The sequence below is a fragment of the Silurus meridionalis genome, chromosome 3 (genome assembly GCF_014805685.1).
Source record: "Silurus meridionalis isolate SWU-2019-XX chromosome 3, ASM1480568v1, whole genome shotgun sequence".
Taxonomy (NCBI): Eukaryota; Metazoa; Chordata; class Actinopteri; order Siluriformes; family Siluridae; genus Silurus; species Silurus meridionalis.
The window spans coordinates 14,687,907-14,713,719 of NC_060886.1; the positions used below are offsets into that span (position 1 = coordinate 14,687,907).

The following is a 25,813-nucleotide window of genomic DNA, read 5'->3' on the forward strand; positions in this document are numbered from 1 at the left end:
AACACCCGCAGCGTCTTTCCTTACTGGTTTTAAGTCTTTCCCTGTTTTAGTTTGCAAAGTCTTGAACCTTTTCTTGCTCTTTCCCAATGTCTTGATATTGTCTTGCATTGTATAGCATGTTCAGTCTTGTTTGTTTTCTGCCTCTATTATTAACTTGCCTCCTAGCTACATGAGCATCTTATGCTATCAAACATTTGGCCTGCTGTTCTATTTTTCCCTGTAGCCTTAGCTGGAAAGGTTTAAGCCACAGGTCTTAATGTAATTCTGGCATGTATGCTGTTTAAGTCAAGCTTACATTTAAAAGCTGCTTCCTGAATTATGGGTTAAAATATATCTTGCACTTTGAGGTTTCAGCAAAATAGGAAATGACTGCATAAAAAAAAAAAAAGATTAAATTACACGACTTAGGGCAGTAGAGGATCAACGGTAAAGGCTCTGGGTTACTGATCAGAAGGTCAGACATTCCAGAGACCTGCACTCTAACCCCCAACTTGTAAACACTTTCACTGTAATGTATATGTAATAAATAAAGCCTTCTTCTAAACTTGGAGGCTACACAGGCACCTCAGATTTATTCTTCACATCTCTTTCCTCCATGCATTTGGTGATAATTGTATTTCTGCGACTACTCTAAAAAGGCATTTTAGATTTTAACGCACCCAGCACTAAATTACCATGAATTATACTTAGCATTTCTTTTTATCGGCCCTAGATACCAGATAATAGTGTTGCCCTTCATACCAGCAGATAGACAGATGCTGCTGAAGAATGCTGAACTGCTGACTGTAAGAAAGTAAGAGACAGACACTATGGTAAAGCGAGAAAGCGAGAAGAGGAGAGAACACAGCCTCAGTGATCTCCTTATTGACACTTCTGCACCCAGCATCTGTTTAAAGATTCATGAGGCAAGTAGGTGACCCTCATCTGCTGAGCAGCCACTAGAGCACATAAAACATGTCTAAGCGAAACATTAGCTCCCATTTTGCATGCTGTGAATGTGTCACATTGCACCTTAACTACACCAGTATCAATTACCAGAACTGCAACACAGCCACTTAGCATTAGATTTATTGCCCACGTGACAAGGCATCTTACAAATCTCCAGAGTCCCTACTACATCACTGCTCTGATCCCTGGCCAACAAAGATATCCTAAGTGGGTACTGAATGGTTCGGTGATGTTCATTTATTCTTCATGATTATAGAAAGATGCTACATATAAACCAAGTATGATTTTCATTTGAATTCCTAGGGTTTTTTTTTTTTTTTTATGAACAAATGTCCACTTCCATTTCTTTTCCTGACATCCACTTTATTTTAGAAGCATAAGGACATGCTGTTTGATGAAATGTCAAAAACTAACTGCCTGATTATCAAAAAAAGAGAGAGAGAAATACAGTTTGCAGTGTTTTTTAGCTCAAATGATCTTTCTTTAGAGCCAATTCATCTTCAGTTAAGAGGAATGTATATTTCTTTTAACAGTATGAAAAAAGTCAAGGTCCAAAATGTGACGATTAATAGCCCTGCAAAATTTTCAATTACAAATTGTATACACTGGCAAGCATCTGTATAATTATGCATTCATGTTTATGCAATTTCCTTTTACTGACAAATAAGCCCAGCTCCAGGACTCTGCAATAAGTGCTCTCGTGTAACATACAGCACATAGTTAACACTGGAGAGTGAAGATCTGCGACAAACTGTGATTATCCTAATAAAAGTGTATTGTTGATTACGGAATCATTTCCACTCACAAACTGATTGGGAACTAATCTAATCAGATGAGGGGCGAGATGAATATTCAGCAGCCTGATATGCACCAAGCACAATAACAGATGGTGTGCAGGATGATAGGAAATCAGTTCTCGTTGCCTTACACGAAATTAGCAGTCATGACACAGCTTATACATTATACATACTGATGAATCATTCTACATGGAGAACTGTGCAATATGGAACATCTTTAGAAATAAATGTAAATCTAAATATAATTTAAATAAAGTAGCAAATTAAACATTATAATCAATTATAATACAAGAAAATAATTTTCTTCAGAGAATAGAACATTGCCAAAATACAATCACAAGATCCCTGGTTGGAGTCTCATTAATTTGGTGAAATCTTTTTAATTTTATATCCAGACATGAAAATCTAAAAATGAACAAATTATTGGTCATTGTGTTTTTGGTTCTTGATGTTCTTGTTCTTGCTCTTGTTCTTCATTGTGTTATTGTTCTTTTCTTCTTCTTTTTTTTACCATCATTATATTGTATAGACACAATTTAAATATTTTCATTATATGTACCAACAACCTTCCTCATCAAATTCTTCTACTTCTTCTACTCGGGCAAATCAGTAGCTTGAATACACAGGACAATGTCGGTGTTTGGATTATTGCTTTATTAATTTGTAGTTGCCTAGCAGACTACTTTGCCAGCGTTGCCTACTTCCTATTAACCTTTACTAAAAGAAACACAATCTTTACTGCATATGTATTAAATAAATGCCACTTCATGCAGGTACAATATACATATAAATCCCACACACATTACACACATTAGGCGATGCTCAGTTTGGCTGATGGTACAACAGCTTTTTGCTGTGCATTATGGAAATGTGCGATTAACATCACAGGAATCAGCACGTTATTAATTATGCATCTAATTAAATATGCATCCAATTGTCTAATTATGCAAAACTCAGAGTTAAAATATTATGAGTGCACGCTGGGCACAATAGCCGCGGATCAAAATAAATGACATGCATTACACCTTATGTGGGAAAAACATGTTTAACATGTTAAAACAAGGTACTTTAGAAGATTTCTAATGACACCAGCCCAAATTCTCTGTGATCTACGCATACCCAAGACAGAATTTGTGGATGTTTAAAATAATACCTCAGGTACTAATACAGAGTTCATTATGTTTCAATTATTCAAGTCACAGACATCAATGTTTGGAGAAACTTACAAATGTGTTTATTTATTCAAGATTCTGTGCAAATCTAGTGCTTTTTAATAATATTAAACATCTGTTTACCTCTGTATGTTATTTATTTGATATATTTCATGCATTCTTTTTTAACATTTTCTTTATTCATAATTTTGCTTCCTTCATACTCTGAGAATGAAACTAAAATCAAATCATAAAGGAAGTTTTAAGAGTCAAATCAAACTGTGACAAGAATATATTGTTACACCTCTACATCATCGATAACAGTTAAACAACAAATTACAAATTAGTGTGTTAAAACACTTGAGAGTGGAAGACAATAGAACAGAGTAGACTTTTATCACAATAGAAAATAAGAAATGTATTTATTTTTGTTCTTTTCTTTTGTTCCACGTTTATATTGGCACCACGAACAAAACGTTTATGCTTTTACTAAATCTTAGACCTCCTTATAAGAATGCAGACAAAATAAAGCAGTGGTAGTTAGTGAAACAAATACTGTTTAAATGATCAAATACTTGAAAGTTGAAAACAAAGAACAAACAGTGGTGATCAGCGATAGATGGAAACATCAGCAAGCACACTGCTGGTGAGCCGACTCAAGTCAGTTCATTTAAACAGTAGATGTAATGCAAGATCTACTGAGCGCAGAACCATCGCAAAATTCTGCTTAAAAAGTCTATATGTTTTTCTTTATTTAAAATTACTTGTTGATCTTGTGTCTAGGTCGCAATGATAATATATAAACAAAATGATCAGATAAACTATATCTGCACAGTCTTCCCTCCTCTGTTTATTGGTGAAAATGTTATTACAACCCATTAGGTATTCTACATGTGTACACCGACACCAAATCCCTCATAGATGTAAAATACCTGGCACGATAAAACTGATTAACATTTAAGTGAGCAAAAAGGAACCAAAGGTCGACATTTTAAATCCTGTTTCTAAGCCCTAAATTTCAGATTCCGCTTACTTTCCCAAAAGTCCAAATGCGCACATCATTTCTCTTGTACTCATTCCAGTGGAAACACTTCCTCGTTGAGACGTCGGTTGTCAAGCCTCATTGGAACACGGCTGTCAGAAACGAATGCAAATATGAGCCTCAATTAGACTGCTGAAAAGCCAAGCCTATCACAGTAGGGTCTCAGGAAATCAAATGTTTTGCCATGAACACTAAGCATACAGATGAGCGTTCCCCTTCCACACAAAGCAGACCTTCGATAAACAAACAAGGTTTTGTCCCGTTTTTTTTTTTAAAGCTTACAAGAATGGCCCCAATGTCATTTTTAAGCAAGTTGGCTGCCAAAATAAATCTTCGGCCTCTGTCCTTTCCTGAACATATTACTTTTAATTAAAAGTCATGGTGATATTTACCCTCTTTTCTCAATGTGAATGAGGAGAAATCAGCTGGGACTAGCTAATCCATCTATTTAATGTGCAATGAAAGCCTTCTGGCTGAAAATCTTAGCTCCTTTGTTAATTATGATTATCATTTTAATCAGGACCATGGCGGGAAATAATAGGGGGTAAATAAATAAATAAACAAAAACCTACTATTTAGAAGTGCAATAAACTACAGTTGAGCGGGTTCTTTCATACTACCATGATGTCACAGGCACACAAATAAATATGGGTTTTTATACCCTTTCTTACACACACACACACACACACACACACACACTTGCACACAAGGGATATGCAAAATGCCTGAACGGTAAATCGAGCTCAAGATTAAATCAGGAACCAGAGTGCTTTGAGATGGAAACATGGTGCTGCTGTGCTGTCCAGAAATGTCAACCGGAATGCAAAATTGCTGCTAAAAATTAAACTAATTACTAACTCAATTTGTATATTTAGATTTTTTTCTCACAGGAAACAAGAGTTACAGCAACTTTAAGAATCAACTGTATGTGCTGTATTAGTTACTTTTACAAATGTTCTATTAAATGTATTATTTTATACATGCACATCTTGGCATGGATTATTTGTGGGAAACTGGATATTGTTTTGCAGTTGTACTTAGATATTCTGCAAATTAGCAGCAATTACATTTGATTGATTGATTTATTACATATCTAACGGTATAGTTATATCTGGTTTTGTGGAACGTGCAAATTAGTTCCTGTTCGTACGCACTTACATTATAGCCACAATAAACAGTTATCCCATCATCATCCTCTTTGACCCCTCTCTCTTACAGACTCAATGACCTGCTCACTGTTATTATACAATAATACATCATATCAAAGAATATATATTGTAAATATATGAAAAAGAATGTCCATAGTTCAGAAACTCCTAATTTATAAACATTAGCCACTGCTGCTTCTGTAACAGATTCTCCGTCATATTGCTTTTATGGAAATTGTTTAGCTTAAGGCAGCTCATAGAGTTTTCACAGACGTTTATGTTTTTCCTCATTCTGGTTGAATTTTTGTAACGTGTTTAAAAAAAAAAAAGCAATGATAAAACAGAATGTTTATGAATGACTGGCCAGAGACTGATGCCCCAATTCTCTGCTTAAAAGTTTGATACTGATGAGTTGTTTGTCCATGACTCTGTGGCTGTACTCAGAAATGGTAAGATGAGATGCCAATATGAAACTAAACATATCCGCTTTGAACAGTCCCTATAGTAGCCACTATCTAATTGCTCTTAGTTTAAATATTTTTGCAACCATTCAGTCAAGTAATTGAGTTTGTCATACATTAACAATATTTTTATAGGTGGTTTGTTCTTGCTTATGCTTACCACACTGATTTAGAGTACCGAACAGGGCCTTCATAACTACCTGTACACCTAGACCTTTATCTGCAGAATCTGCTTTTGCCATTTGCATTGGCATATAAGACTTGTCTGTTTGTGTTCTGTCTGATGCCTGCTCTGATTTCAGAATTGCTCTAAAAGGCAGTGGCATTCATATTGACGTTCATATGGGTTCATCTTCAAATGTCAAAGAGATTAGCTCCAAGCTTCACTGTCCATCTTTCATCTCCTCCACTTTCTTCCTATATAGTAACAGATTTACACATTGCCCCTTTATCAGCACATGGCTCAGCACAACGTTCACCTGGGTAATTCGATCAAATGGATGTTAATGCATGATAAAGACAACGCAGATTAAAAGGAATGGTTGATTCACTCTAAATAGAGTGAATTAATTCTCGCAGTACTTTAATTAGGCTGAGCTTTGCTCGACTGCGATTTCACACTCGCAGCATTCCTTCCTTATTTTAAAGTGCGACCAAAACATTGCTCTGTAGGCTGCACTGATCCTCCGTCCGATGGCAATTAAGTGCAATGCTGAACAGACACGCCAGCTATATTGGTGTAAACACAACTGTTCAGCCTCATTGCCCAAGGCAGTAGCATGGGTTTTAAGCCTTCTCACACAAAAACATGCACTGAGCCTACTGTTCCTTAGCCCACATTATCCATGCATACTTCGTAAATCATAGACAAAATTTAATTAAAGCCATTCATCATCACCAAGTAATGTAATCAACACCCAGTGAAATGGAGCCATCACTTCCTTCAAACGGGTACGCCTTCCAAACCACCAAATCTCAATACATCACATTCAAAACTACTCACCGTTCAATAAAGCATCATAGCCATATATCACAGTCGTGCCGCTACAGGGGACTCAGCACCTGCACTGAGCCATGCATTTTTAAACACAAAGCCCCAGCCACTCACAATGCCTAAGATACAATCCTATGGGATGGAGGTCAGACCCCTGGCAAGGCTGATAGAATATCTATTTTTTCCAATGTTCGTAGGTCTGCTAATATGTATATTTTCTGCATGAGCTCTATTCCAAGGTGGGGGGCCTTTGCCTTAATGTCAATCACATCAATAATGCATTGGCTTTCTTTGGCACAACAACAGTAAGCCAAATGCAAACTTTTTATGCAAACAATTCCCCTGAAAAAAAGCATTTTACTGCACTGTCTTCAAGCCTGGTGGCCCATTAGTCTGGGAATAAATGTATTATTGAGTGTAGAATACCTCTGTGGCGGCAGGAATTCTCTCAATAGAATTCCTGGAGTGTGTGCCTCTTACCCACAACTTACACAGGCAAGTGCTTAGGTAAGTATTCCTGTTGTTTAAAACATTTCAGTCCTCGTACTATTTTCGGATTTTTATCAGCCTCCAGAGATGAGATTTTTTCTTTTGTAGTATTACTAACGCATTTTGCAAAACATTATTCTGTAATAATCCAAAACCTGACATTCAATAGTTCTGGAAGAGAACTATGACTCAATGTAATAATATACTGGTCTGTAAATAGACGGAACCTGTTGTTGAGCTAATATATCGCTTTGAATGCTAATAATATAATGACTTAGAAATTATGATGCACTGGGCGTGTGATGGCCTTCCTTGTTGATTTTCCCATAACCACAGAAACATTAATTTGATCCGGGGGATCGTCCATAAAACTAAGTTCCTGTTATTACTCACATCACAGCATCTATATATAGTCATTCTTGCTCAGTCTCTTGAAGTTAATGAAATGCAGCTTGTTAGGGAAAAGCCTGTCGTTAGATTTCCCCACATCAGAAAATTTTGACAAGTGCTGACACGAGAAACCACGTCCATTAATGATAGATAAACCTCACCATATTTTAACAACTACAGTATATAGTATAAAAAAAATACATGTCCTGGTTTAACATGATTTTAACCTGTTTTTAAGATTATTTGCAGCACACAGTCTCTGTGAAAGAGTTGTTGCTATAGAAACGAGAAATGTATTCAAATGAGCGCATCATTATAATATAAACCAAATTGGTCTTTCGTAGAAAATTAATTGATTCCTTTAAAAAGAAAATCACATTTCTGAATTCAGCACTGCTGTGCTATAATATTATTGCTATCCTTTCTTGTACAATAATGTTCCTTTATTTTAGCATACGTATATACAGATTATTTTTTGCGCACCACAGGTTCTAAAATTGAATACAAAATGCTGTTTCATATATTTTCATATGAATAGAACTTACAGTGCTCTCCTAAAGTGACAGTTGAGTATCATGGATGCAATGAATCATAGAAATTATGAACTAATCAAAAATATTTGAGTTATTGCACTCAAACATGCAGCACAAAAGCACCAAAGTGGTTTTTGTCATTGGTGTGTTATTAAATTGTGTAATTTTGTTAAGGAATAGCCAAAGCAAAGCTGTAAAGAAACAATTCCATTTGTCTATTAACATCCATTTACAACATTGTGTTATACAATAAACTAATAAAAATTCATTTTAAATTAAGGAAAAGTAACAAGACCAGATCTACTAAGATATTCGAGTGATGAGAAAAAAATCAGCACTTTGAGAAGAAAATCATTAAGTCGTTAATGATTTAACACTTGTTCTCTACCCCGTCCATCCCTGTGGAATGTATACATGTTTCTATGCAGGTGTGTTAAATAGCAGAGTTTCTTTTGCCCAAAAGTGAGCCATGTGTTAGCTCTGGTGTATCAAAGCACGCAGTGTATCAGCACACATCTCTGCTGCAACAGCAGGGGCCTAATGTAGGCTTTAGTAGTTTGATGTCACCCAATGGTACCATGACAGCAAACTGTCAGATTTTGAAATATGCTCTTTTCAGATAGCTGCAAGTCACATGCCGATGATTTTGTCACAAAACAAAACAATATCGAGGAGTAAGAGAGAAGAAAAATGGTGCTGTGGATACACAGCAAAAAAAAAAGAAAAAATGGCAAAGCAAATCTGACAATATATAAAACATAAACACTTGCAAAATTATGCAAGTTACAGCTCCAGAGAACAATGCAGCCTGAATGTCAATTTTATTACAAGGCTCCTTTGAGCTTTTTGTCTCAGCAAAATAGGATGCCAAATGATTTCATTTCTTAAAGCTAGTATTTGAGCCTGCATTCTTCCTAAATTTCTCAGAGGCTCACAGCTCCACAGCTTTCATAAACAGAAGTGACTGCTTTTCTTTTGTTTGTTCTGCTTATTTATTTGCAGCAAGAAAGCAGATGGCAAGCATTAGAAGCATGAGCAGGAGTATACTCTTAAAAAAAATAATAAACCTCTCGAAAGCTCAATATCGCACATCGATCAGCTTATTAGCGTATATATGCAATGGGCTTTAAAAGTTGCCGCTTGAGTTTTAAATGTACTAATATTCTGTATTTATAGTGGCTTCAAGTTGCCAAGTCCTTAATTTGTACTACTTTAAGGTCTTACCAGGGCATTTCTCTTCCTGCTTTCGTGTTAACTGTGGAGGTAAATACTGCACAATGCAAAATGTCTGCCCTTCAGCTTAATAACAATATGCTACGCTACATTACCTCCCAGACCTGTTTCCTGCAGGTGCCAATTTTCCTGTGGAATGGAAACATTTACTATCTATTTATTATAATATGAGATTGGCCAGCAGAGGCTGAGCAGACATACAATTCTCCTTCTTCTGACATCAAATGTAATAATATCATGAGCGAAATTCTCTTATAACCACTACAGAAATGTAAGTTCAAATTTAATTGAATAGACTGCTTGCTTGCTTTGTATAAATCTGAAAATAATATCCCAAAATAAAAAAGCATGCAGTGCAGATTCAAACTGATGTACATCATTTAAACAGTTCAGTGCCTATTCTTTTACTGTATTATAATCTAGTAAGCGGAACTGGAAGACTGTGAAGCCACAGCTTATAACAAATTTAGTTACATATTGTTGTGGCATGTTTGTATTTTATATTAATAGTAGAAGTATGAGTGGTAGTGCTAGTACTAAACTACAGTTTCTAAACAAAATAACTAAATGTGAGAGTTTGCCAGTAGGGAAGAAGTGAGTGGCATAAAACTGTAAAAGGAGAAAGTTCTAGATGTAAATATAAATGACTTTTCACCCTGACAACTCACTGCCCCGGCAAGATTTTCCACACACACACACACACACACACACAGCAATTATTATTGTTGTTTGTTACAGTGTCATGCTATCATTCCTATGGTTGCATGAAAAACTTTTCTGATGTTTAAAAAGCACAAGACAAGTGTATTGCAGAAGGCAAAATTTGTTGCAATAGAAACGTGGAAAAATAACAAGATCGCATTTATCCTGACCATTATGCCATTACCAGTGACTACCTGAGCTGCTGCCTACAAATCTGACTGTTGAATAAAACTATACATCTTTTGCTGTAAATCTCTCTCACTGCAGTCAAACCTCAGCGTTGAAAAAAGTGTTCACTAAAGTAAAAAAAAAAAGGTCTTAAGCAAGTGAGAAACTTTCCTTCTTATCATGGACTAGGGTGCAATGTGCTTGGAGTGTTGCAGGCCTGTCATCCCACTTTCTTTTCCCCATTAGAGGAGAGCAGGCTGTTTTCCAGCTCCCTCTGCTAGCCCTAGTAGTCTGTCTGCTCCCAGAGGGCTGCTGGATGAGAGGCTAAGCCAGGTTCCCTCTGGCCATATGGCACAGGAAACACTCAGCCACCCTTCCCTCGGGGCAACACGATGAGGTGATTACATTCCACAGTGGCAGAACTTCACTGAAATGTCAACATTTTAAAAATACATAGAGCCAATACACGCAACTTACACAGAGTAAAAAACACATCTCTGAGAAAAGCACACAAATGCTGCTTCCTGGTTCATCTAAAACTAAGAGGATTACGGCACGGATATTTACACATGAGCGTAATGGAGTGCTCTACCTGTTAGAGCTGCATTATATAAAGAAGAGCTAAATTCATTTACATTTTGAGTATATTATGACAGGGTTCTACAGAACCTCTGATACACTGGCTTGTGTTTGGGATTCTTGGTGACCAGTATATAATAATATAATCAATATATAATTAGTTGTAAACTATACATCTGGAGGGACCCAATTACCACTTACTATAAGATGTCAAGCTGGGCTAACAGGGCCTTTTAAGGCTTTACTGCATTCAGCCTATGTATGGAATCTACTTGCTATTTAGAAAAATCCAAGAAGAGAATTGTGGAAAGCACAGAAGGAGAATAATTTAGGATGAATCATCTACTGCAAATGTTTCAAATTGGCACTTGTGTTGAGCAAATTCATTAGAGCATAAAAAAAAACTTTTGAAAAGATTTGTTTATTCACAGACACAACTTATCCCTGACCATCTATACAAAGAATCTGACTAGAGCGCAACCACATTTTTCCAGTATAAACCTGACTCAAACATGGATCAAATCTCAAATTTGTCTCTTCTTCTCTTTCCATTATTCTTTTAAACAATCACATAAGTCCAAACTTGGATCTCATTACTTTAACAGTTATCTCCATGAAGTATATATGAGAATGCTTATGTCAGTAAGACACTCATCAGCAGGTTAAGTGACTTATTGGCATAAGAACGTATGAGTGCTTGTTAGCAGCTTTTCTATTTGTATTATCTGAAGAAATGACAGTTTGTCCCACCCGTTCCAACTCATAGCTCTTAAGATCTAAGGTCAGATTTCACCTAGTCAGCGTGAAGCGAAAGACAAATGTTCTTTCCCCTTCAGTAATTTGACTTTTCCACTGGGGTAATTTATTTGATTGTGTTCTGTCTACTACATTACCTGAAGAACAGAAAAGCATACTTTTAAACAGCTCTAGTATTACCATATCAAGGGATAAAATATCATAAAAGTGATGGCTAAGCTGTAGATGCTGGCCCATCTGAATACAATATAATCAGACTCTTTATAGTAATGCAACAAAAAATACACCTGTAGTAAAAGTACTTTTTATTTATTTTAGAAACCATCTACTTTTATTACAACTAATCATAAACTTTGCTGGCAACAACTGAGAGTTGGCAGTGACCCAGATTACAGGAGCTAAGTCTTGTAAATGAGGAAACTGATAGGGTAAGTGTTTAATTCCATTTCCTATCAATACCTAATCCATGATAATGAGCTACTCAAAATTCCTATGATAAATAATTCTGGCTTCCACTCAGGGGCATTATACATAAAACGGAGACGACGTGATTAATCTAAATGATAATGGAATACCAGAGGAGAGAAGAGTTGGCCCACTGTGCCTGGAATATGCAATAAATTAAAATTTGTGGAAAACTCCACCACCATAACGTAATCAGTCGTTGTTGTACATCACATACTGATCAATCTTTTGATGTATATGCTTGCTAGTGACAAGAACACTTTCAACGTCTTAGCAGCTGTGAGTTTTCTGGCAGACTGAGCTTGTACAAAGGGTGCTATGTAAATGTATTTATAGAGTATGTTAATGCGATGATATGGAAATGCTTTATTTTGGGTCAGATGAAGGACTTACATCTTTGCAGAGTTTCATCAGAGGCGTCTAGACAGTCGGCTTCTCCATCACAGAGCCAGCTCTCGGACACACAGGTCACGCGGTCATCACACAGAAACTCGCCGACATCACACACTACCGCCTCTGATCAACATGAAAAGTTGGAGAGAACAGATGATCTGTGAGATGGAATGGATGGCCACAACAGTTACATGGTAGAATGCTGGTATGGCATGAATGGCTTAAAATACTGTTACTATATGACTAATCATGTGTTATTACATTATTCTAACCATGCTTTGTGATAAGTTGCAGAGAGCAGTGAAACATGCAGAAATGTGAAGTGATTGTTGTCTACTATCAAATGTAATTTGAATTCTATCTTTCCAAAATATTTTAGATTTGCAGCCAGCATGTAGCACTGTGTAAGCGTGAAGGCATTGGCTGAGCGTTTCACTAAAGCCTAAAACTGACAGCATGTTGATACGCCTTTTGCCAGCGGCTGTCAGATCCATTCAGGGATCACTAAAGATGTACCACATATTTCGCTACAAAATTTGACTCCAGTCTGTTTCCACACAAGAAAGGCATTGTTTTCTTGTATCCCCTGGGCTCGGAACTGCGTAGTTTTTAGGAGTTTACATTCACACACAACCTCTACAATGTCCACCCTGCTGCCTTTAAAGTAAAGAAACAATCTGAGGTTCTCTGAAGTAAATTGCATGTGGTATGTCAGATAACACCCATTGAGACAAACACACACCATTGAAAGGTTTGTAGTAGGAGTTAAGGGTCAGGTTAATAGCTAACAGATTGCTGGGGATATGTCTGTACGTTGATGCTTTTTCTTCATGTGCCTCCCAGCAAAATTCGCAAAACAAGGGAAACCTTAAAACATTGAAGGGGCTTTGTCTGTTTGCCAATCGATGTGCTATCATAGTTTACTGCCTCATTTTAAACTTGCTGCTTACTGACCCATTATACAGGAAATATTTCTGTGGAGCTGGGCTCAGTTTATATCTTTTATGAATGTGAAATATCAGAAAGTGGTTTGCTTGAATATTAGTGTTTTTCACAACACTTATTTCCACCTCCACACCAATACTGCATTAAGTGCCATGATAGCACTTGCGAAACAACACCATGAATAATAATAGCAAAACAGAAATTAAAACACAAACAGCAACAGAGGAATTTGATGCACATGAATGCAAAGCAATTTTGGAAAACATATTAAACAAACAATAAAACAGCTTGCATAGAAAATTAGGTGCATAAATGGATAAACATCTTTTCAACAAGGATACTTTAGAAGTTAATTACGGAATTAAGTGGTCTCTCCCCTAAAAAAAAAAAAAAAAAAAAAAGGTTCAATTTGGAATCCTTTCTTATACTATCATGTAATGAGCAGGGAGCAAATGTAAGTGCAGATATTCCCTATTATTTGCAGTACCAACAAAATGTTAACTAACAAAGAAACCTCAACATGAAAAACAACCTGAACACGAAGATGAAGAAACTGCTACAACCATAAAGGACAAACATAAGACAAAGAGTGCTGTGAAAGCTGAGGTTTATATGCATGTGCTAATCAAGGTTTACAAGGAACAGGTGTGAGTGACTAGTGACATGCGACAGTTGTGCGATGGGAATTGTAGTCCAGGGCCATATTTCTGACAGATTGTCCCAAGGAGACAAGCCAAGAATCTATGCTTGTAAATGATCCCTTATATTAAAAAATACATATATATTAATTATATATTATATATAATTAATTAATTAAAAAACTCTTGGTTGATGTGTGTATTGGGGCAGGCACTGTGGTTCAAGTGGGATTTGAGCTGTAGTTAAGTGTGTTATACTCAAACATACACCCTTAGTTGAAAAACAACAATAAAATCAGCCGTCTAGTCAGCTTTCTAGTTTATAATATTTAAATGAGGTTGTGAATCATATAGAAACTACTGTAAAGTACACTTACATTGAGATTAAACATTTTTAACATCAATTTACAAATATATCAAATATATAGTGCTGTGTAAAAGATTTAGGCAGATGTGAAAAAAAAGAGAGTACATGTAAAGAGAAAATGAAGAGAAGAAAAATCCAAACCAGTATCAATTCCTCTTGCTATTTGCAGTAAATGTGCATACAGTTTTTGAAGGAAATCGGCAGGTAAAATGTTCTAAAACATATTGGAGAACTAACCACAGATCTTCTGTGAATGCGGGCTGCCAGGAATCCTTCTGTTTCTTCATGTAATCCCAGACAGATTCGATTCTTTCACGATAAGGACTCTGGGGAGGGTATTACTTCCAGGACTCCTTGTTTTTCTCCACCCTGAAGATAGTTCTTAATGACATTGTCTGTATGTTTGGGGTCTTTGTCTTACTGCAGAATTAATTCGGGGCCAATCAGACACCTCCCTAATGGTACTGCATGATGAATAATTATCTGCCTGTATTTCTCAGCATTGAGGATATTTTCAACTTTATTTGCAGAAATACAGCCCAAAACTTGCAGGAAACCTTCACTATACTTCAATGTTGCCTGCAGAAACTCATTATTGTACCACTCTCCAGCCCTTTGGCAAACAACTTGCCTCCTGCTACAAGCCAAATATTACAGATTTTTTATTCAGATCAGTTCAGTGCACCTGCTGTTGTCTTCCACAAACTCAACTTAGTAGCGAAATTTGGCTGTTCTTTGTTGAAAGCCTCCTACACAGCTGTTTCACTTAATGACTGTGTTTCAACATACATATGAAATTGATGGTCATTAGCACCTGCTTGGTATAACTGGTTAATCATCAAGCGGACTCTGATCCTTCAAAATCCTTTCAATTTGTGCAAGTGTACAAATTGTGCAAAAGTAGGAATTGAATTAGTGCTCACACCAAATATTGATTTGTTTTAGATTTTGTTTCTGTTTGCTCACATTGAATTGTGTTATTTCACAACTAGCTGAAACTTTTGCACAGTACTGTTTATGACATAAAATCAGTTATAACTATCCTTAACCTAGTTTGCCAGAAACATCACTCGATAATAACTATATATATTTAATTAAAAATAACTGTAAATTCACATTTCTCCAGTTCTCTATGTCTAACAGATTCACTAAATTTACCACCTCTCTTATTTTTATTTCGACTCAGATGCCTCAATAAGGTCTGGCTACATCGATCAGACACTCCAGCTCCAAATCTACTGATATACTGATACTGATCCTGTTTTCTATTTATTTGTAGGCATGGAAAATAACATACAGTTTGAAAACAATCAGCAAATAAAACAAGAATCTACTATAAATTACATCACAGGAGAAGACTCAATATATGCACCAAATATAGGAACAGAGTCGTGTGAAGTTTCAGCTCCACACACCAGTAATTGTAAAATAAAACAGACCTAGAAAATAGTTTAAAGACTGTTTTAACAAGTGATGCCTTCTCAGTGCAGTCAGTTTGGTTTGTGAAGATCAGCTGGTATTCTGTGCTGATTTCATTCAGTAGCAAATTTTGCATCTAGCAAAAAGCAATTACGAAGAATATGATGATGAGGACTGGCCCCTTTCCCCTCAACCCTTCCCCCAACAAACAACTGCTTCTGTTCAGAATGAATTGCAATGTCAATTTGATTACAGAGGCAGCAGTAAAGCAACAATGTTTACATCATCCGGTTGGAAATAACTTAAATAATTTTTTGAGCTGCTGCTCCCCTTATTGACAACTGCTTCATTCACGTTACATTTTCACTCAACTACATTACTTCATGCTTCCCCCTACAACGCAAGGTGCTTAAATTCAGCAGAAATGGCAAGAAACAGTTAGTGCTTGGCTGATACAGACAAGAAGGTCTCTGAAGTGGACATAACGTGTCTAGCTTACTGAATCCACCCTGGAGGTATTTCTGCCTTTGCAGCTGAATTGATTAGCATTTGAAACAGTCTACTCTTGGGTTCAGAGCCATTCCTCTTGCTGCTAGTTGAAACTGGAGAGGGGACAACCTCTGGACCCTGAAGGTGCAGCTTGCCGCTGATGTGCTCCATATTTCATGTTGTGGTGATTTAAAAAACGAAGAGTCCATTTTGAATTATCAGCCTGACCCTTCATGCTACTTCAACCTGGCTCACACATCTAGAGGGCTGCTCTTCTTGACTCAAGTGTTTGATGCTCTCATAACACTACCTCAATTGTTTCCCTACAGCACACTAACCATTTAGAACAACAACAAAAAATACCAGGAAAAAAAAAAGGTTAAAGCCTGTATTCCCAAAATCTATAGTTGCAACTATTGGTACTCATACAAATGGAAAGAATTTGCATTTAAAAATACCAAATGATGTGATTTTATATGCACCACTAAATGTTTCGGTCATTTGGACATAATTTTGAGGAAAGGGAGATAAAAATAACCAAGTGGCAAAATGGCACCAGTCTTTAGTCAGGCAAAAGTAAACCCATTACCATAACAGTTGGAAATATTTAGCAGAGCCTGGACCTGCATCTTATTATGAGCTTAATACTGACACCCAACTGCCTCGGTGAGCTAAACATACAGGCTCATTAAAGTCTCTCAACATTTGTAATGTCACCAGCTTTCAATGCACAAACGAAGAGACAGGGGACAGGGGACAATGCTTTTGAAACTTCATGTGGATAATCAGACGTGTTCTTTTCCATAAAAGAAAAAGCAAGCTGTTTTATTTCTGGTGAATCTGTCAGCATATAGTCAGATCTCTTGCAAGGTCTCTTTAAAACCTAGTTTAACATGAAGGATTCTAGCATTCATTAGGATTCATGAGAATGTGAGATATATAAATATATATATATATATATATATATATATATATATATATATATATATATATATATATATGCAAAAGAGAGACATACACACAAACTATAAAAGCCTGAATGTCAATACCTGCAATTGTAGGCTCCGTTAATGAAGCTGGATCAAATGTGCACTAGAATAATTCTTTAAAATGGAATCACTTAGCAGCTGCACAACTAATTTAAAGCTTCGATTGAATGCTCAACAGCTGTTAAGCCCCTCTTCCTAAGTCTCCCTTTGTCTTGAGTCTCATTATCCCTCCAACTGTTCTCTGTCAACATTCCCTGAATCTTTGCTTTACCTTGAAAACAATCAACAGCGTGTCTCTTTGGGTGTTTGTGCGTTTCTCATCTGAGCTGCAATAAAGAGAAACCTCTCCAAATCGGTGTCTGTGTGGGTTGCTGGGGCAATGCAATGATTATAGCCAATTAAATGCGAAGGCATCAAAGGCAAAAACACTGTGAAACACAGATTTATATCCTAAGACCTACAAACAAATGTATGTGTGAAATTTTGGCAAATATAGTGCAGAAAGGCTTTTTAGTAAATTTCAAAGCCTGCTGTAACAAAATGTCACCTGCAAGAGCCCTATACCATTAACGCATACAGTGAAAACAATGTTGAATGAGGCTGGTAAATCCTGCTGCTCGATTTTGTGCTCAGGTTGGCAAAACTTCTTTAAGATTAGACCCATATTTTCTACATCCTTAATAAGATCAATTGCTGAAATATACAAATCCCATATTTGTTCAAATTTATGTAATTCTCAGGTGCGTTCTCAAGTTGATTGACAAACCAAGATGGTCTATTACTGTCTATTGTTTCCATATTATCTATTTTTCCGATATTACAGTATGTGTTATTCCCATATTATCTATTATTCCCATAAGAACATTTCTAGTTAAATTATTTTAGATGTTTAATATAGCAGTTATTCTGTACATTTCCTAAAGTTTTCTGAACAAATAAATACAGTCGTTAATTACTTGGAATAAAATCTCTCCATTAGACATCTTGTCTCCAAGGACACTCTTAAGTATTACACCTCTAACAACTGGTGACATTTAAAGTCCCTATAAGTGTATATAAATATACAATATGTAAACATATGGCATATATACAGTTGTTATGAACATTAGCAGCTATGTATAGTTCTGTAACTGTCCCCTATGATGAGCGACTTTTTTGCTCATTCGTAGCAGTTTGGGGAACTGATGTCTAAGTTAACAATTACTTCTCACTCCTGAATACAGATTTATAGACAGTTTAGGATTTCCTGACCTTTCCCTGTTGTCCAGGTCTGCTCTGTGCATTGATAACACTCTAATTATGACTGTAATTATGATAGGTATGATTTTATTTTGCAAATCAACACCATTATTATGAGTGAAAATATTTTGTGCCATGAGGTGGCAAGAAAATGTGCACTGTGTGCAGTGATAATGAGGAAGTCCTTGAATGCCATATTTTTGTGGTTACATATTAATGCTGCATATGTGTTAAACCAGTGTAATGGTTCTAGCCTTTGTGCTCCAGAGTAACACAGTTTAATTAATTATTGGAATTGCCAAGCACCCTATCAATCTATGAATCTCTCTGTACAAGCATATGACAACAATGTTTTTAAATCTTGAATGATTTCAGCATATTTGTTTAAAAAAAAAAATAAGTAGGGCTGCATACAAAGAACTGCCCTCTATTAATGCAAAATATGCTGGTGCATCATTGATAGTTTGAGGCTGTTTTGTGCTTAGTGAATGAAGAGCTCTTGTGAAGATTGAATTCTTCAAATGTTCCAGGATATTTCAAGCCAAAACCTGTTAATGACTTAATAACTCGCCCAAAAATAACCCTCCTAAACAGCCTACAGGTTTTCATTACATCACGAAAATGAGAGCAGGAGCACAAAATTTGTGTTGCAATAACAATCGAAATTTCTCTATTTGAACTCTAACAAAAACCTTTCTTCTCTTTAACTCCAATTGTCATGAAAAGATTTTGAAATATGAACTCAACTTTACGTTTACAAAGATGAAACATAAAGCGACCCATTGTCCACTGACTGCTTCTTCAACTTTGTGAGTTGACAAAAAGGTTATCTTCATGTTTACTCACACTTTCAATGCAGCAACTTTTGTTATTAAATTCAACAGACTTACAACTGACGCTGACATCTCCAGCAACATCTTTTGCAAAATTCATAATATTAACAGTGAGATCTGACTTCTATCCCAGAGAAGCCCATGACCAAATAAGTCTACTAAATATCAGAACAAACTAAATTGTTTGTTCACTTTCCCTCAAATAGTACAAGAACTATTCCATACAAATTGCAGTAAAGACTGCAGTCAACCCCACTGTATGAAGAGTGGGCTTTGGGGGGTGTGGATTGCGATGCTTAAAGGTGCCACGCATTTAGAAATTCCACACAGCACCCCATGCAGGAAACGCGTCCGGTGCCAGAAGGCCTTTACCATGGCAACTTTGAGCTGGCCTGCCTGCATCCTAGCACTGCAGCAAGGGACATCAATAGGGAAGGAAAAAAAGAGTGGCTTCATAAGGTATGACCTGACCTTCAGTTTTTAAGGGAGGTCACTTATATTTTCTAAACAACAGCAGGGGCATGTCAACAAATTATCAAAGAGAACATGGGTGGATTTTTTAACAGCCATTGCAAGAATACGCTCCTACTCCTTGGCATAATCTACCTAGTAAACAATGAATTATTCATTGAACTGAATTTAAATCTTCAGCCCTCAAAGCTTCTCTGCCTTTTATGATTTTAGATCATACCAGACAGGTTCGAATTGGACTGTCTCTGCATTTAATAACCTTATTGAACATCATATCTCACAAGGTAATTTTAGGCTAATGAGTCAAGAATATATGTAATATGTGTGATTTAAAATCGACCCATTGCTATCAATTTAATCAAAATCTACATTATACTATGTCTGTGACATGTAAAGGCTATGCTAATTCAACATGCAAAATCTATGCTAATGCAAAGTATATGCTAATAATGTCCTCTATCCAAGGTTATTAAAGGAACACTTGTAGTTCCCTACACTGCGCATAAAACGCTCAGTTATTGATAGACAGCCTTGTAAAATGACTATTGAGCTGTTAAATTATAGTCATCCCAACAGGTAGTACAGAGCTCTTGTCATGCCAGAATGCAAATGCCTCAATAGAATGCCCCATTAGATAGGTTTTTTAGAATGACCAGCAAAGTATAAACTTTAGAATGAAGGGATTTAACATTGTATAAATAAACACAATAAAATTGTCTTCACCTATCAACACAATCACTCACCATTGCTCAGGTGCAATAGAATGACATGACAGTGTTAAAAGTAAAGTAACTAATGTAAAATAATCAGAATCAGATGAAGCTGAATTATAAAAAAACATATACTTGTAAAGATATTATAAATTTTTATATACTGTATTTTTCGGACTATAAGCCGCTACTATTTTCCCACGTTTTGAACCCCGCGGCTTAAACAGCGAAGCGGCTAATTTATGGATTTTTCCTGGGTTTTTCAAAGTTTCACAAACTTCAAGCCAAAAAAACTGAGCGACATAACATTAGACAAATGAAATTTCCGAACGGAAACGAAAAAACGCACCTCACCTGTGTTCTGAGCTGCACGGCATCGGGAGAAAAACTTTCACCGGTGTTGATTTTTAAACGCACAACGATGCAAAAAGATAAACTCCCGAAAGAAATAGTTGTGAAAGGAAGGAGGAAGAAGACAGTGAACAATGACTTTCTTGGTAGGCTACTGTTTAGATACAAGCTGTTGTAGCGCGTTGAGTCTGGGTGAAGGGAGAGCTCACTAACTCCAGTTGCAAATGAAATCTTATAAGCACAGACAGGTTTCCAAAACGCGTGCTTTTTTATTTTTCTTGGCAACAGCGTTATGGGTTAGTCAAAGAAACTTAGATGAACTTAGATGATGAGCACATAATCCTCAGTCGCACACACACGCAGTAATACCGGCAGAATGCAGTGACATGCTGTTCCCAAAATGGCTCTGCTTCTAAAGGAGCCACAACATATTTCACCCGTTACACCGTGTAACAGACACTGTCTTTCGGTAAAGCCTGTGTAAAGTTAATTAGTTTCAGTGTAGTGCGGCTTATACACAGGTGCAGCTTATTTATGTTAAAAATAAATATATTTGTAAAATTCGGCTTATATAACGGTGCGCTTTATAGTCCGGAAATTACGGTAGGTTTATAAGGGTTAATAATGTGCTATAAATATTTGACAATATAATGCAGCATAATGCAAGATATATACTTTTACTGGATAACGTTTTATCAGTTTTGCAATGCAAGTAGGGTTAGGGTAACTACTGATTATAATACAATGTTTACTCCTTATATAGAATAAAAAATACTTATTATCATTTATGAAAAAACTATCTTTGTAAAGTTCTCTCATACTGACCAATGGAAGTTCAACATGCTACCTCATGGCAAAGAATCTCTGAGGATTTAAGACTTAGAATTGTTGCTCTCCACAAAGATGACCTAGGCTATAAGCAGATCGGTAACACCCTGAAACTGAGTTATAGTACAGTGGACAGGATACAGAGGTTTTCCAAAATGGGTTCAACTCAGACCAGTCTTTGCAAGGGTCCATCAAAGAAGGTGAGTCCTTGTGCTGTGTGTCAGGTGCAGCAGCTGGTTGCAAAAAAACAGACACATGAGTGCTGCCAGCATTGCTTCAGATGTTATAGAAGCGGAAGGTTCACTTGTCAGTGCTCAGACCATACGCTGCAAACTGCAACAAGACGATTCCCATGACTGTCGTCCCAGAAGGAAGCCCTCTTCTGAAGCTGGCTCACAAGAAAGCCCTCAAACAAGTTGCTGAAGACAACTATGCCATGTGTCCTGATGAGATTGAAATAAACTTGCCGACAGTCAAGCATGGTGGTGGTAGCATCATGGTCTGGGGTTGCATGAGCACTACTGGTACTGAGTAGCTGCAGTTCATTGAGGGAAACATGGATTTCAACATGTACTGTGACCTTCTGAAGCAGAACATGATGAACTTCCTTCAGAAACTGGGCAGAATGGCAGTTTTCTGACATAATAACAACCCCAAACACACCACCAAGATGACAACTGCCGTGCTGAGAAAGCTGAAGGCAAAAGGTGATGGAGTGGCCAAGTATGTCTCCAGACCTGAACACTATTAAGCACCTGTGGGGCATTCTCAAGGGACAGGTGGAGAAGTGCCTAACACCCATTGTGTCTAACATCCAGCAGCTCTGTGATTTCACGAAATTGATCCCAGCAACAACCTGTGCAGGTTCCATGCCCAGAAGGATTAAAGGCAGTGCTAAATAACAAGCTGCTATACAAACTCTATACAAATATACAAATTATTTGGAGTAAAACTATAACAAAAGACATACAGTACTGCAAAGCACATGTCCATATACATACACATGTATATAAAACATTTGTATTTAAGCACACCAAAGTATGTACAGAATGTGCATATAAGGCATTTGAGAACATCATTTAAATATTGTCTTAACCAATGCTGAAACTTCACAGGCTTTTTAAAAACTTCTTTAAGACAGACTTAATTACAGTGCAAACTAATTACAAAGCTGCAGTGGCTCATGAATTTAGATTTTTCATGGGGCACTGATAATGAGAGCCACAAACAAAACTGTTAAAGGCTACTATCAAGGGAATTTTAGAATAACCTCTTTAATAGGCAGTTGAAATATAACAGCATTCAGTCATTTAGTTAAATCTAGCAGCTTGTTTTGAGTTGTTGTACCTTATTATACCTTTGTTTTATAATACAAGAGGTTTCTCATTAAAAGCCCAACTACATTTCAAAATGCACATGAAATATTTGAAACTAGCCAATCCAAAAACAGATTCAAAATTCAGGCAAAACTATGTTTGTTATTTCTAAGTCTTTGCATGGGAAATAAGTTATATTGCATTATATTATAGACACACTGCCTGCACTTTATTGGATTTTATTTTAATGATCTGCTATAAAAAAAAATATCTTGGTGGCAAGATTTAAAAAATTACCCAATATGACAGATTTATTAACTCTTGTGTCCAGTGTCCTTGTCTATTGTGATTCCTGCCCCAATGGTCATTTACAAGCATTCGCCAAAGTTCCTGTTTCTGACCTGTAATATTAACTCTATGTAAGCAGTGTGCATTTTGACCTGAGATTATACATTATACCTAGATAGTGAACTATATTTTTTATATACATATCAAAGTTGACTAAAATAAGTAAGAACTTAAAATGTATTTTGATGTTGTGCTGTATAGGAGGACCTGCCCAACACGCCTCTATTAACAAGATGTGAGTACTGTGTCCAAATCTGTAATGGAAGAAAGCCCTGTAGAAAAATAATTCATATTAATTAATCTGGAAAAAACTTTACCTTTCCAAACTTACTTTATTGTCTTACAGCTTACGTATAATGAGAACTTTTTCACTATTTCACTTTTCATTATTCACTTTATCCTTAATGATGACACACCAGTGTGATGACACACTGAGAAAAAGGTAGAAAAAAAGTATTTCTTACCATCACCATAATATTTCCGGGCCATCAGTAGGAAACTTACTGTATTACAACAGAGCTAAACAAAGTTACGTCTAAAACATCTCAAAACATGCCACAAAACTATAAACTGGGCAGAGGTGGGAATTAACAAAGTACAAATATTTCGTTTCTGTACTTAAGTAGTTTTTCTGGTATTACTTCACTATTTATGTTTCGGACAACTTTTTATTTTCACTCATTAAATGGTTTACTCACATATTCGTACTTTCTACTTCTTACAATTTCAAACAAAGCTTTTTAGATTAGTTTTAATCTATTTGGTGAAATGTCAATATTTTTCTTCTGGTGTATCCTTTCCTGGCTATCACACCGCAGACGTAGGCTAGTTATGAAGCTAACAATGAGCAAGACAGAAAGCAAAAATAAGTATAAGGTTGAGACAGATGGAGTCAGCGATGTAGACCAAAGAAAAGAGACATTCCTGATCACCTGATCATCATCATCTTTGCCCTGCTTGTGTTCTATATGGTGGATGTTCAGCCTGGATACATTCATTCGGTAACAAAATTTGAGTTTCTTTTTGTATTAATATGTAAATATGATGTGAGGTCCAGTTACCAGAGTAACACTAAAACAGGCAGTAGTAATGGTTACTTTTTACTTAAGTACATGTACATTTATTTTGAGAAAAAAGTGAAGTCAGTACTTCAACTTGCCAGACTATTTTAAAACATGAGTATCTGTACTTCTATTTAAGTGAAGAATGTGTGTATTTTTATCATCTCTGAAACTGAGTGACTGTATATTGTTGACTCTCAGCTTTTAAGAATTTTAAGCACACAAAGATTTAAGCATTTGAGGATGAAACACAATTTAAAATGTTTCTGTATTATTTTCTTCCATCCTGACCCTATCTTATTGGAGTCAGTAACCTTTTCTGTATTCAAAAGCTTTATTCAAACTCTTTGTACTAGCAAGTAAACGTTTAGAGAGCTAAATTCTTTTCAATGAGTAAACCTGAGTTAAACCTCTTTACATTTTTATACTATTGTTCAGATGCCTGTTACTACTAGATGACACATCAGAAAAAAATCCACATTCAATCTTCTCACAGAGATACTGTACTGTATGTAAAGGAAATACCATCGAGTCACATACACACATCATCACAGGTAACCATGCCTCACCATCTCAAATTGTGCCGCTACATACTGTGCATGCTTCTTTAGAATTGCAATTGCAATGTAGGCGCACTATGAAGGTCTAAATCACTTCAAATAAAACAACAATTGAATTACAAAACATTAAACATTGAACGCTTCGGCTATACAACTGGCTTGTCAAACCCTTTTATTTTAACAATGCTACTAAAAACAGTAACATAATGGAAACTTGAAATATATAGTTGATTTAACTCTATTCATTAAAAGTAAAAAGGCTTGTTTTATAGAAATGTTGGAAAGGACTTTAATATAATTCCATGTTTGTGAGGTCAGCTTTCATTCTGCTGTCAAACCAGCAGATGTTTTAGATCTGGCTTGCAATATTCAGTGTCAATTTCATCAATTAAATATCAAAGCAACTTAAATCATTAATTAGTTGTATGTATCTTCCAAACGAAACTTTATAACTCTCTGTTATTCTCTCCATTAAAAGATGCCACTTATTAAACAGCAGTATCCAAATACATTTAATATTTGTGTATTCTGAAAAAGAAAATTTGAAATTATGTACGTTTCTCCTATACATTTACCAAGTCCTAATAAAGGATATTCGTTGATATAAAAAATATTTTCTGGAATGTAAATATACCTTTTCAAAAAGAACAATGAGTTTCCTGATCTCAGTAGACTAAATATTTTGTTTGCTTGTTTGATTTGTGCACTGTACCTCTCTTCTGAGCAACTATTTAAATGGTAACATTCTGTTCTGTGACATTTACAAAGTCTACTATACTGTAAGGCAATGCTTAGCAATATAGACAATTACTGTTTATTGCATTCTCCAATAAAGTGTTTTCTAAGCATTTAAAGTCTTATGGGTTGGTGTTAAGTTGGCAGGTTTTGTTTGTTGTTGTGCATAAATGTTGTTGTTGATGTGCATCTGTGGGTCACAGTAATTAAGAGCTGCTCAGACAAGTCTCTCAGAAGACACTCATGATTTTACAACTCACCTGCA

General features: G+C 36.1%; 1 protein-coding gene across 11 annotated transcripts in view; it reads right to left on the minus strand.

Annotated features, from left to right (window-relative positions):
* The window catches only part of lrp1bb (low density lipoprotein receptor-related protein 1Bb), a 281,217-nt gene that overhangs the window by 182,901 nt on the left and 72,503 nt on the right, over window positions 1-25,813 (minus strand). For 10 of the 11 annotated variants that reach the window (XR_006925101.1, XR_006925103.1, XR_006925102.1 and 7 more), the window contains exon 2: window positions 12,250-12,372. The exons of the other annotated variant lie outside the window; for it this stretch is intronic. Coding sequence is in view for 6 of the 10 variants with exons in the window: in XM_046844639.1 (XP_046700595.1) it covers window positions 12,250-12,372 (123 nt within the window). In the remaining 4 variants the exon portion in view is untranslated. The remainder of the gene's footprint in view (window positions 1-12,249; window positions 12,373-25,813) is intronic. 11 annotated transcript variants of the gene reach the window in all.